At 43.5% G+C, this 14,850-nt stretch overlaps 1 protein-coding gene across 1 annotated transcript in view; it reads right to left on the reverse strand.

The window, feature by feature from the left end:
- dnah10 (dynein axonemal heavy chain 10) overlaps positions 1-14,850 on the reverse strand; it is a 304,418-nt gene that overhangs the window by 263,734 nt on the left and 25,834 nt on the right. The window contains exons 5-7 of the mRNA XM_086011825.1: positions 13,924-14,039; positions 8,059-8,281; positions 5,437-5,594 (exon numbers count right to left, since the gene is read on the reverse strand). Coding sequence (XP_085867951.1) covers positions 5,437-5,594; positions 8,059-8,281; positions 13,924-14,039 — 497 coding nt within the window. The remainder of the gene's footprint in view (positions 1-5,436; positions 5,595-8,058; positions 8,282-13,923; positions 14,040-14,850) is intronic.

A 14,850-nucleotide genomic window follows, 5' to 3' on the forward strand; every position in this document is an offset into this window, starting at 1 on the left:
CGTAACCCCTACACCAACACATATCCCACCCTATCCCCGTAACCCCCTACACCAACACATATCCCACCCTATCCCCGTAACCCCTACACCAACACATATCCCACCCTATCCCCGTAACCCCCTACACCAACACATATCCCACCCGATTCCCGTAACCCCTACACCAACACATATCCCACCCTATCCCCGTAACCCCTACACCAACACATATCCCACCCGATCCCCGTAACCCCTACACCAACACATATCCCACCCTATCCCCGTAACCCCACGTATTTAATCCCCCTAACACTAAGGGTCAATTTATCATAGCCAATCATCCTAACCCGCACATCTTTGGACTCTACCACCCTTTGCTAGTATTTGCAAAATACTGCAAATACTAGCATCTGCAGTATTTTGCTATTACTTTAAACCTCTGCTCCCTGGTTATTGACCCTTCCGCTAAGGGAAATAGGTCCTTCCTATCCACTCTAATCGAGGCCCCTCATAACTTTATACACCTCAATTAGGTCTCCCCTCAACCTCCTCTGTTCCAATGAAAACAACCCCAGCCTATCCAATCTTTAAACTAGGAAAATGCAACGCACAGAGACAGGAATACAAAATCAAATTACAGCGGATGCTGGAAATCTGAAATCAAAAGTTCTGACGAAGGGTCATCGACCTGAAACGTTAACTCTGTTTCTCTCTCTACAGATGCTGCCTGACCTGCTGACTATTTCCAGCAGAGAGACAGCACTCTGCTGGTGGCAGATCGGCTTCACTCAGTGCCACACAGAAGGCACAGACACAGGTTCCGGTCTGGGGGCTCGAGCTGCCAGTGGCTGACTGAATGAGAAGCTGACCATATGAAGTTGTAAAGGAGGGACGCGGGAGTAGAGCGGAATTTGCAATTCATGTAACCAGGGTGGTTAAGAAAAATTAGTTCAAGTGTTAGTATGTGAGTAGCACAGCAGTTGAGGGCAAAGAAATGGCAAATCCGGGGGCTAGACTTGAAATTTTCAAAACTGAGATCGATCAATAAGGGTATCAAGGGATATGGAGCAAAGGGGGGTAAATGGAGTTAAGGTACAGATCAGCCGTGATCTAATAGAATGGTGAGAGAGGCTCGAGGGGCTGAATGGCCTCCTGCTATACCCATGTTGGGGGTAATACATTAGCATGGATGAATAGAGAATTGGCTAACTAACAGAAAAGAGAGTTGGGATAAATGGGTCATTTTCCGGTTGGCAAATGGTAACTTGTGGGGTGCCACAGGGATCGGTGCTGGGGCCTCAACTATTTACAATCTACAATAGTGACTTGGATGAAGGGACCGAGTGTAATGTAGCCAAGTTTGCAGATGATACAAAGATGGGTGGGAAAGCAAGTTGTGCAGAGGACTCAAAGAACCTGCACAGGCTAAGTGAGTGGGCAAACATTTGGTAGATGGAGTATAATGTGGGAAAGTGCGAGGTTATCCACATTGGCAGGAAAAATAAAAAAGCAAATTATTTAAATGGAGAGAGATTACAAAATGCTACAGTTCAAAGGGACCTGGGAGTCCTTGTGCATGAAACACAAAAAGTTAGCATGCAGGTATAGCAAGTAATCAAAAAGGCAAATGGAATGTTGGCCTTTATTGCAAGGGGGTTGGAGTATAAAAGCAGGGAAGTCCTGCTACAACTGTACAGGGTATTGGTGAGACCACACCTTGAGTACTGCGTACAGTTTTGGTCTCCTTATTTAAGGAAGGATATATTTGCATTGGAGGCAGTTCAGAGACGATTCACTCGGTTGATTCCTGAGATGAAGGGGTTGACTTATGAGGAAAGGTTGAGCCTATACTCATTGGAATTTAGAAGAATGAGGTGATCTTATTGAAACATATAAGATACTGAGGGGGCTCGACAAGGTAGATGCAGAGAGGATGTTTCCCCTCGTGGGGAAATCTGGAACTCGGGGGCATAGTTTCAGAATAAAGGGTCGCCCTTTTAAAACTGAGATGAGGAGGAATTTCTTCTCTCAGAGAGTTGTAAATCTGTGGAATTCTCTGCCCCAGAGAGCCGTGGAGGCTGGGTCATTAAATACATTTAAGGTGCAGATAGACAGATTTTTGCAAGATAGGGGAGTGAAGGGTTATGGGGAGCGGGCAGGGAAGTGGCTTTGAGCCCAAGATCAGCCATGATGTTATTGAATGGCGGAGCAGGCCCGAGGGGCCAAGTGGCCTATTCCTGCTCCTATTTCTTATGTTCTTCTTATGTTTATATGGATGATGCAGGAGGTCCTGAATGTGTGCAAGTATTCAGGGGGAGTACACGTGAAATGTCAATGCAGAGAAACAGCACAACATACAAGGGGTGGAAAGGTTTTTTTACGATACACTCTGCAAGGTTATAACGCCACAGATAAAGAGGAAGGTTGTAACTAGCAGAATAGATATGGGGGAATCAGTGGATGTGGTGTACAGGAAACTTTCGATTAACCGGCCACTAAATAACCAGAACGCTCTATCCACCGGCAAAATTCAGGAGTCGGTTCAGATAACTTTTTTTTACTTTTAGTTACTTTTTTTACTCCATTTGTGGCTGTGCGAGTGTGTAGCTGAAGCTGTTGCTAAGCTACAGACACGCTTGCAACTTGTGCCGATTGTTTTGAAGCCAACAGGGTTTGTTGCTTTATACGGAGCTCTGAGCGCCGTATCTTTTACTATAGCGTTCGGTTATCCGGCATTGTTGATGGATCGGCACCAGGTCGGTCCCGTCCGTGCCGGATACCAGAAAGTTTCCTGTATTTGGATTTTCAGAAGGCATTCGATAAGGTGATTATTAAATAAAATTAGGGCTCATGGGATTGGGGGTAATATACTAGCATGGATTGAGAATTGGTTAACGGACAGAAAACAGAGTAGGAATAAATGGGTCATTTTTGGGTTGGCAGGCTGTAACTAGTGGGGTAACGCAAGGATCAGAGCTTGGGCCTCAGCTATTCACAATCTACATCAATGATTTGGATGAGGGGGCCAAATGTAATATATCCAAGTTTGCTGATGATATAAAGCTGGGTGGGAATGTAAGTTGTGAGGAGGATACAAAGATCAAGGAACATAAAACAAGATAGTAAAATATTTTACAGGCACATCGATAAAAAAAGGTTGGGATGGGAATAGGGCCATTAAGGGATAGTCAGGATAATACCATAGGTAACGATAGAGAGATGGCAGAAATATTAAATAATTATTTTGCTTCACTTGCTATCACAGGGAGTGGTTGAAGCGAATAATACAGATGCATTTAAGCGGAGACTAGACAAGTATATGAGGTAGAAGGGAATAGAGGGTTACGCTGATAGATTTAGATGAGGAAAGGCAGGAGGAGGCTCATGTGGAGCATAAACGCCAGCATGGACTGGTTGGGCCGAATGGTCTGTTTCTGTGCCGTATATCCTGTGTAAAAGAGGCGTCAAGTGGATATAGACAGGCTAAGTGAGTGGGCAAGAACATGGCAAATGGAATATAATGTGAAGTTATCCACTTTGGTAGGAAAAATAGAAAAGCAGAGTATTTTTTAAATGGAGAGAGATTGGGAAATGTTGGTGTTCAGAGGGACCTGGGTGTCCTTGTACACGAATCACTGAAAGTTAACATGCAGGTACAGCAAGCAATTAGGAAAGCAAATGGTGTGTTGGCCTTTATTACAAGAGGATTTGAGTACAAGAGTAAAGACATCTTACTGCAATTATATAGGGCTCTGGTGAGACCACACCTGGAGTATTGTGTGCAGTTTTGGTCTCCTTACCGAAGGAAGGATATACTTGCCATAGAGGGAGTGCAACGAAGGTTCACCAGACTGGTTCCTGGGATGGGGGGATTGTCCTATGAGGAGCGATTGAGTAGACTGGGCCTATATTCTCTAGAGTTTAGAAGAATGAGAGGTGATCTCATTGAAACATACAAAATTCTTACAGGGCTTGACAGGGTAGATGAGGGAGGATGTTTCCCCTGGCTGGGGAGTCTAGAACCAGGGGTCGCAGTCTCAGAATAAGGGGTCGGCCATTTAGGACTGAGATGAGAAGAAATGTCTTCACTCACAGAGTGATGAACCTTTGGAATTCTCTACCCCAGAGGGCTGTAGAGGCTCAGTCATTGAGTATATTCAAGACAGAGATCAATAGATTTTTGGATATTAAGAAAACCAAAGGATATGGGGATAGCGCAGGAAAGTGGAGTTGAGGTAGAAGATCAGCTATGATCTTACTGAATGGCGGAACAGGCTCGAGGGGCCGAATGGCCGACTCCTGCTCCTAGTTCTTATGTCCCTAAGGTTGAAGCGAAGTGGAGGAAGTGGGTTACCACCGATGGAGGGAGCAGAACTTGAGAGGGAACCAGTACAGGGAAATCCTGGAAATGGCCAATACGTATACAGCTCTTGATATCTATGATGAGGACAATGATGGAAGTACTGTGGAGAGTTCATCAAGAACAACATCACTGCACCATGGAGCAAAGGGTTACCCCATTGGTAAAAGAGTAGCACTATCCAAGAGAACAGGCACATGTTAGTAGTGGTGGAGGTTCCATAATTAGGCAAATAGACAGCCTGGTTTGGAGCTGTGACTCGGAATAGTCTGTTGATTTTAGGAGCCAGGGTAAAGTTTTAAAAGAGCTGGGGGGGAAACTTCTGGGAAGGAAAATAAACCAACCAGAACTCAAGAATCACACAGAAAGCACTGACACAGGGAGGAGTAGGATGGAGGTCTGGAGGAAGGAGTTTGAGGAATTAGTTCTAGATACAAGGTTAGTAATCTCAGGAGTACTCTCAGTGCACTGGACCAGTTAAGGGGAATGAGGTTAGATATACCAACGCTATAATGATAGTAAAGAAAACAAGGTTTCAATTTCATAGGACACTTGAACAAATTCTGGAGATGGGGAAATCTGTTCGGAACAGGTCATGCATCGCCTAAACAGGACTGGTACCAGTGTGATTGCGGAGAGGGTAAACAGGCTATAAAAGTAGGGTGGGGAGGGACAAAGAAAACAGGCTGAAAAGAAATGAAATTATGACATTAATACCAGAAAGATCAAAGAAGAAAAGGAATGTTTTGAAGAAGAGGTTTATACAAACGAGAGCAGCCTTTGACATAAAGCACTGAAGTGCGAGGTGTTTGTGACTAGAGAATATTGGCATTAATATCAACAGTTTGGGATCTCAGGAACATGGCTGCTGGAAGACAGTGCCCAATAGCTGGAGTGGAGAGAGTATTAAATGTTTTACAAGAATAGACATACAAAGAGAGGTGGGCGAGTAAATATCTTGTGGAAGTTCAGTAAGAATCTATTTAGAGTTTTGTATTTATTTCCAGAAGAAATCCTTTAAGAATAGGACAAAAACTCTACAGGAATATTAAGATATAGAGTGTTCTACTTGGATGGTAACAGTAGGTATATGGCACCTGGGGTATCTTTGTCAGCTGCTCTTCAATAGCACTCGTGATCTGCACCTGCCAGTTCATTATACTCTGCTCGAGCTTTTCCATTCTAACTGGGTCAGAAGCAAATTGGTTCAAGTCTGCATCAAGATCGATTGATGGCATCTCGAGCTTGAGCTCACCTGGTTAGAAGAAAAAACAAACATAATTGCTTAGGAATACAGGAAACTTTGTGTTATCCGGAGGCTAAATGTCCGGCAAACTCGAGCCACCGGCAAAAATCAGGAGCCGTTTTGTTAGGTTTTTTTTCTTCTCGTGGCTTTTTTTTCCCCAACAGTCAGGCTCTGCAAAGTCTCTCTGAAGCTGTTGCTAAGCGACAGAGACGCTTCCAAGGTACGGCCGACTGTTTAGAAGCTGTTGCTAAGCAACAGTGTTTGTTGCCAGATGCGGAGCTCCGTATGCTTCAACATTAACGTTGGTTTGTCCGGCAGTTTTGAGGGAACGGCAACAGCTCGGTCCCGTCGGTGCCGGATAGCACAAAGTTTCCTGTAATAACACACAAATATCCAAATTGGTACTATAAACACATTCTCCCCAAAATCGAAGCGGTAACATTATCTCCCCTCCCTGTGGGTTTGCTGAAACCTATAATCACAGCACTGGGGCAAATTGAAGAGACTGATTATCGTGTGACAGTGAAGGCTGATTATCGTGTTAGTTACGCTTAGTGTACAATGCACCATAATAACAGGCTTGGATTCCCTCGCCAATGCTGAGTCTGTGCCCTTTTCCAGTGAGACTAGGGGATGGGTGCAGGAAGCTCGTGCCAGAGACAGGTAAGAAATTCATTATAATATTCAAATGATACACGAGTTACGTTCCAACACCTTCCGTGTCTTTCTCTGGCCAGTGCGCCAGCTCAGTTATATATAAGCTCACCCAGGGTTGCTATGAGATCAGCTGCTTGACATGTGGTGAATTCCCCAGGTCAAAAATACTTGTACGTGCAAATACATGCAGCAAAACAAAAACAATACTCTAAGGGGATGACAACAAAAATTAAACTTACTGAGTGTCTTCTGCAATTACAACCAGGCATACTAGTAATCAACCAAAACCGTCCATCCATCCATTGTGTTCTGCCCTGGGGCAGGTCCTAACTCCAGTCTCACATGAGATTCTTGAGCCACCTACTAGGGAAAAGTAGCTTCTGCCTCAGAGGAGGAACACTACTCCTGAACCAAGGCTTGCCCGCAACCAAAACCACCTCTGCTTAAATATATCAAGCATTTCAGAGATACTATACTCTGATAGAATGCTTGCCTACTGCAAGTGGTTCTACACAGGTATCCCAGTTCTCAAAGCAGGGGATGTCCTGCAGCGTGTCTCTAGGGCAAAGGGTCTTCTCAACCTCGCTTAGTTTTGTGTTGCAGATGCAGGTCCAGGTTCAGTGTAATTAGAAGAGATAGTGAAGTCAAAAGTTCATGGACTGAGGAGGCGTAAGTTAAATGTTACATAGGACCAAGACTAGGGCATTCAGCCCCTCGGGGCTGTTCCGCCATTCAATGAGACCATGGCTGATTTGTACCTCAACTTCAATTCCCCTCCTTTGCTCCATATCCCTCGATACCCTTACCCACAAAGATCTATCAAATCTCAGTCTTGAAAATTTCAATTGACCCAGCAGCCTTCTGGGGAGTGAGTGCCAGATTTCCACTACCCTTTGTGTGAAGAAGTACTTCCTGATTTCACTCCTAAATGGCCTGGCTCAAATTTTAAGATTATGCCCCTTTGTTCTGGATTCCCCCACTAGAGGAAATAGTTTCTTTGTATCTACCTATCGAATCCCTTAATCATGTTAAACACCTCGATCAGATCACCCCTCAACCATCTCTAATCCTTTCTAGCATGCACGTTCCAGTAATGAGGGTGTTCTGTTTGATTCTGGGCAATGCAATATGACCAGATATGAGCTGGACTTTCCTGATCTTGCCCCTACAGGGTTGGGGCAGGACTACAGCCTACAACCCCAACCACCACCCCCATGATCATGACCGGTTTCTTGGGTCAGGGGTCATTGCGTATTGCTGGCGGGCTTCTGGTGGGGTCCCCTGCGAGTGGCCCCTGGAATATACAGGCAGTGCTGCAGCAGGACCACCATTAGAGGTCAGAAGGAAACTTCTGAGGGCACAGGACCTTGAAGACTCCAAGACGTCATCCACTGAAGGTCTGAACCGAGACCAAGGAATTCAGCAGGTAAGACCTGCCACTGGGCAAAGTGGAGGGAGAGGATCTCATCACTCAGCTTGCCCTCTTTCCCACCCCTATCCCGCACAATTTCAGCCAGGACACCATGTATTCAGTCACACTACAGTTCATAGGGAGCAAGAATTCGCTTACGGGGTGTACCTTGGCACTGAGCACAAAAGAAACATCTGGCACAGCCCAAACTTTGTAACACACACCCTTCCCCAACGTATCCCTGCCTTTCTAGTCTCTCCACACTTGACCGGTTTGATCTGGCGCTGGCATTTGCCTTTTCCAAAAGCAACCGAATTTGAATTCCACAAGTATAACACCAGCCTTGCTGCACATGTTCTGAGCCTGAATATACAAATGGAGTAGCATTTAGTCAGAAACACTGACCCTCAACCTGCTGAATAGTTCTCTGGACCTGCTGTGAAAACTTCAGTACAGTCATTAAGAACTCATCCCTGACGAACTGAATATTTCGTGAATCCCCTCCTCCTCTTGAGTCTGCTAAACTTATTCTGTCGTACTGAAACGTCGCTGCACTCATATAACGGGATGAACCTTGTCTCATATCAATATTTCTAGTGTGCTGATGTGCCAAAAGTGGCATGAAGACCTGGGAAAACATAAAATATAACATTTATATAATTTCAACTCATGCATCGAGCAGCATCAGTAGCGTCACACCTCAAAATGTTTTCACTTCAAAACACATGGTACAAAAATTGCTGATTAGTAAAAAATATCCCATTGGCTAAATACAAACCAACCCAACTCGGTTCCAGTTACCAACTAGAAAGAGAAAACAAGGAACTAACAACTAGCAACCACCACAAGATCAGCAAATCACATTTTTCAATTGTTTTTCCAAAGCTGCTAGGTTGTCATAAAAACTCAGCCGATTCTCTAATGTCCAGCGAGTAAGGGGCCTGCTGCCCATCCGGTCTACACGTGACTCCAGTCCTACACTATGTGAATCATAGAAATTTACAGCACAGAATTAGGCCATTCAGCCCATCTTGTTTGTGCCGGCCGACAAAGAGCTATCCACCCTAATCCCACTTTCCAGCACTTGGTCCGTAGCCCTGTAGGTTACGGCAATTCAGGTGCATATCCAAGTACTTTTTAAATGTGATGAGGGCCTCTGCCTCTGCCACCCTTTCAGGCAGTGAGTTCCAGACCCCCACCACACTCTGGGTGAAAACAGTTCTCCTCAAATGCCCTCTAAACCTCCGACCAACTACTTTTAATCTCTGGCCCCCTGGTTATTGTCCCTTCTACTAATGGAAATAGGTCCTTCCTATCCACTCTATCTCGGCCCCTCATAATTTTATACACCTCAATTAGGTCTCCGCTCAGCCTCCTCTGTTCCAAAGAAAACAACCCCAGCCTATCCAATCTTTCCTCATAGCTAAAATTCCCCAGCCCAGGCAACATCCTCGTAAATCTCCTCTGTACCCTCTCTAGTACAATCACATCTTTCCTGTAATGTGGTGACCAGAACTGCATGCAGTGCTCTAGCTGAGGCCTAACTAGTGCTTTATACAGTTCAAGCATAACCTCCCTGCTCTTATATTCTCTGCCTCGGCTAATAAAGGCAAGTATCCCGTATGCCTTCTTAACCACCTTATCTACCTGTCCTGCAACCTTCAGGAACCTGTGGACATGCACTCCAAGGTTCCTCTGATCTTCTGCACTTCTCAGTGTCCGACCATTTATAGTGTATTTCCCTTGCCTTGTTAGCCCTCCCCAAATGCATTACCTCACACTTCTCCAGATTGAATTCCATTTGCTACTGTTCTGCCCACCTGACCAGTCCATTGATATCTGTGGGTGACTCTTAATGTCCTATAAAGTAGCCTAGCAAGCTGGTAATATAAATGCAAGTCTGTCTTTCTTTATTCTGTTGTAAAACAATTGCTACAGAGCAGAGGAGTGCAGCGGTATAAGGAGAAGGCCCACCACCACCGTCTCAGGGCAACTAGGATGGGCAATAAATGCCGGCCTCGCCAGGCAAGGGTTTTTAAAGTGGTACTTGAAGTTTCTTTGAAGTAACCAAGAGCTGCTGCAAAGGTGATCATAATACAGCATGTCAGGGGGCCAGGAGGGTCATTAGGAAGATCAAGCCAAATTAATGCATTGCGTTCATCCATGAGGATGTGCAGTTACACAAAAATGATCACCTTTCCTAGTTGATGTCAAGAAAGAAAGAGACTTGCATTTATATAGCGCCTTTCACGACCACCGGATGTCTCAAAGCGCTTTACAGCCAATGAAGTACTTTTTGAAGTGGAGTCACTGTTGTAATGTAGGAAATGCGGCAGCCAATTTGCGCACAGCAAGGTCCCACAAACAGCAATGTGATAATGACTTCATCAATGATATGTCGGATGGAATCAGAAGGGATAACTTCAGGGTGTCTTTACAGGCATTTTTGAAGGAACTGTGGTCCTCCCATTTACAGATCATGTATTGTTCATGGGCTCAACTGAGGATCTACTGTGCTCCACAGACCATCTTGAATAATGGGCTAGCCAGTGAGATATGGCGTCCTATGTGCAGCATTATGGTTCTACATGATGCAAGAAGGAATCACAAAGATATTTATTCGAAGATGCAAGAGGAATGTGTCCCAACTGTTGATTCATAGCAGCAGCTTGTGACTCCAATAGATGTGAACTTCAGCCTGGACACAGTTCTTTGAGACCACGCTGTGTAAGAAGGGCCTTTTAATCATTCTTCAACGACAGCAACATTCAAGGTAAGTTAAGCTCAAGTATAAGAAAGTGTGTCCAAAAATGTTTTGCTTCACGGTTCAGAATTCTAGGTATGCAAAAGGAGGGTTTCCCTGGACTTTGTGCAAGAGGACCAGGCTTTGGAGTGGGAATTGGGGTACAGAAGGCTAGTGGTTGCAGACAGGAAGGACACCAGACTATACCAACCTGTCACTAAGTACCCCGAGTGGAGGGGAGCGGGGGGAGGCAACGTCACAGAGGGCAGATCATTTTGCCAAAGCCCCTCATGAGTTAGCTGGATTAAGCAGTTGATGACAATCAAGGGAGAGCTATAGAAAGCAACAAAGCGATACGAAGAAAGTAATAAGAGATGCAAGAAGGAATATGAAAAAAAACTTGCAAGGGATATGAAAGCTAACAATAAAAGTTTATAAATATATTAAGTGAAAGAGAGTGGTAATGGGGAATGTGGGCCCATTAAAGACAAATGCAGGGGAGACTATAGAGGACAAAAAGGAAATGGCAGACTTGTTAAATTAGTATTTGCATCCATTCTCACAGTAGTTGAAGAGGACAAAATACCAGTGGTACAAGGTGTTAGATCCGTGTATCTTAATGTTGTCCTTCAATAATCAGACCAACAGACTGCAGGGAACGATCAACAGGTGTTTACTGAATGAGGGTTCAAACTGCAACTGACTGTACAGATCACTACTCAGGGTTTATATACAGGTGTGGTCACTGCCGGTACTACAGTATACAGGAGCTGTAAAAAGTAGTTCTCCCCCTTAAAGGTACATACATTACACAAGGAAACCTAAAAGAAAGATATATTAATGGATTTAATATAAGTACAAAAAATGGTCATGGAGAAAACGGGACTTAAGATAGACAGGGTGTTAAAAGAAGTAGGTGAGGAAATTGCATATGCATTAATCATAATTTTCCAAAGCTCTGCAGATTCAGGAATTGTGCCTTTGGGTTAGAAAATTGCAAATGTCACTCCATTATTTAAGAAGGGATGGAGGCAGAAACCAAGAAACTACAGACCAGTCAGTTTAACGTCAGTTGTGCAGAGGTTACTGGAACCTGTCATCAGAGACAGAGTGATTAAGCACTTGAACAAATATGAGCTGATCAAAGAGATGCATTTGTGAAGGGCTGGTAGGTTATGTCTGACTAATCTACTTGAATATTGTGAAGAGGTCACTAGCATGGTGGACAGGGGAGTGTCGATGGATGCTGTCTATACGGGCTCCCAGAAAGCATTTGATAAGGTTTCACACAAGAAATGGTTAGCAAAAATTAGAGCGCATGGAATTGGAGGTAACCTTGTGATGTGGGTTGATAATTGGTTGGGAATTAGGAGACAGAGAGTAAGGATAAAGGGAATGTACTCTGATTGGCAAGATGTGACAAGTGGTTTTTCCCAGGGATCTGTACAAGGGCCTCAGCTTCTCACAATATGTATCAATGATTTGGATGAAGGAACAAAGAGTTGTATATTCACGTTTTCAGGTGACACTAAGTTAGGAGGCGCAGTAAGTTGTGTAGATAGGAGCAGGAAGTTGCAAAGGGACGTAGACAGACTAAGTGAGTGAGCAAAACTGTGGCAGATAGAGTTCAATGTGGGGAAGCGTGAGGTCATCCACTTTGAATCCGAGAAAGACAAATCAGAATATTTTCTTAATGGCGAGAGACTCGGAGCTGTTGAGGAGCAAAAGGATTTTGTTGTCCAGGTACATAAACCACGAAAAGCCAGTGAACAGGTACAAAAAGTAATCAAAAAGGCCTACTGGAATGTTGGTTTTTTATCGCAAGGGAGCTGGGAGACAAAGGGGAGGAAGTTTGGATGTGTTCTGATAAAAGGTCATCGACCTGAAACGTTAACTCTGTTTCTCTCTCCACAGATGCTGCCTGACCTGCTGAGTGTTTCCAGGATTTTCTGTTTCTATTTCAGATTTCCAGCATCCGCACTATTGTGCTTTCATTTGATTTCTACTTGGCCAATAGATTCATTCTTATTCTGTGTATTTCAACAAAGTATTAAAAAACTATTGTCTTTTATCAGCTGCTACATGAGGAATGATGATGTCACATTCTTTAAGAATATATTGAAATAAAGAACAATCAATGTTTTATCTGTCTTTAAGTTCTTTGTGCAACACCATGGAGGTTCACGAGTAAATTTAAATAAATCTTATCACTTGCCTGAAATGAGATTTGAAAATTCAATCTCATCTTTCTTTCAAAGTCTTTTAGAAAAAAACAAAGAAACTTGGAATGATGTGACAGAAACTCATGCTGGTGCAGATTGCACACTGGGAAATTCTACAAACTGTGCATGCTCAGAATGCACAGATGCAGTTGAAAACTTTGTCCACATGCTGAGAGATATTTTAAAATATCCAGTCAAAGCCCAGGCTTTTGAGACAGGCTGAGACAGAAATAAAGACTATAAATAAAAGTATTTAAAGATATGAAAAAATCCATTGAGTATATTTTAAAATATTATCTCGTCATAGAGTCATAACGGCACAGGAGGCCGCCATTCGGCCCATCGAGTCTGTGCCGGCTCTCTGTAGAGCAATCCAGTCAGTCCCATTCCCCCGCTCTTTCCCCGTCGCCCTGCAAGTTTATTTCCCTCAAGTGCCTATCCAGTCTCCCCTTGAAAACATTGAGTGTCTCCGCTTCCACCACTTCCGTCGGCAGCTAATTCCAGGTCATCACCACTCGCTGCATTTTTCCTCACGTCCCCCCTGTATCTCTTGCCCAAAACCTTAAATCTGTGTCCCCTAATCCCTGTACCATCAACTAGTGGGAACAGCCTTTCCCCGTCTAGCCTATCCATACCCATCATAATCTTGTACACCTCTATCAAATCACCCCTCAACCTCCTTTGCTCTAATAAAAACAAATCCACCTTCTCCAACCTGTCCTTGTAGCTAAGATCCCCCATCCCCGGAACCATTCTGGTAAATCTCCTCTGCACCCTCTCAAGGTCCTTCACATCCTTCCTAAAGTGTGGTGACCAGAACTGGACGCAATACTACAGTTGTGGCCTAACCAGCGCTTTATAAAGGTTCAGCATAACTTCTCTACTTTTGTACTCAATACCTCTATTTATGAAGCCCAAGATCCCATATGCTTTGGTAACCACTCTCTAATATGTATTTCGTTGTTTTCACTATTATAATCTTATTTTGGACATTAGAAATTTCAGTTACTGAGAAAGGAATGGTGGAATAAATTTTTCAAAAAGAATTTTTAGCAATTCAATTGGTTAATCAACAAGCCATGATGGTGAATTGTTTACATTCAGTTTTATCATAATAAAATGTTGGCATGCTTAGATTGGGTTTCCCCGTTATAAATGTTTACGTAGGCCATTTCTATTGACATAAATGTTGACATTAAAAAGTTTCACAGAAAGTAACATTTAGGGACAGGAAATATGTGCCATTTGGAAGATTTTGAACAATATCGTACCAGTACTTGCTCTTTACAGATTTCATCGTCTTACCTGTGTAAGGATTTGATATACCATCGACAAAGAGTGTCCATTCAGCATGCCAAACTCCAACATTTTGGGCATTAGTAAATTGGTCTCCTTCATGTCATTGGGCTCATTAATGGTTTCTATAGATACATATATTTACAATATTAGGTTCAATTATGTGTAATTATTGCAGATTTAACAGCAAGAGCTTTTCTGTAACAGCCTGTGACAAAATGCAGTATTTTGCCCATTATATAATTTTTGTTATAGTACATTCAGGGTTAAAACAAGCCTCACTTAAAGAAATATCCCAGACTGGCTGATAAACAACAGCTCAGAAACAGAGACTAAGTGCCTGATGTCAGAGGTGCAATCTTTCGGATGAGAAGTTAAATCCAGGCTCCGTCTGCCCTCTCGGGTGGACATAAACAATTCCATGCCACTATTTGAAAAAAGAGCAAGGGAGTTCTCCTCAGTGGCCAACATTTATCCCTTAACCAACATCACTAAAACAGATTATCTGGTCATTATCTCATTTCTGTTTGAGAGAATAGGCTGCCATGTTTCCTATGACAGTGACTACATTTCAAAAGTACTTCATTGGCTGTGAAGCACTTTGGCACATTCTGAGGTCAAAATGGTGAAATTTTGATTTCCTTTATTCCAGTCAAACTTCAAAGGATGCCCTAGGTATGTCTCCAAGAGAGTGATCCCTCGTGGGCAGTCCTCTGAGGCCATCAGATGGGGAAGCAGGAGTTCAGAGAGAAGCAGGGATATGTCTGCTTTCTACCTTGGAGGGAAATAGCAATGTTCTGTATATTACAGTTAATCTGCTCTTTGTCTTTGCTACTACTTACCATCTATTTACTGTTTTTAAAAAAGTCACCTAGCTGAGATGCCGGAGACTCTGCAACCCATGGTGGAGTGAGGGAACATAGGAGGCCATTCAGC

The sequence above is a fragment of the Somniosus microcephalus genome, chromosome 19 (genome assembly GCF_052327205.1).
Source record: "Somniosus microcephalus isolate GS21.2 chromosome 19, FLI_Smic_1.0, whole genome shotgun sequence".
NCBI lineage: Eukaryota > Metazoa > Chordata > Chondrichthyes > Squaliformes > Somniosidae > Somniosus > Somniosus microcephalus.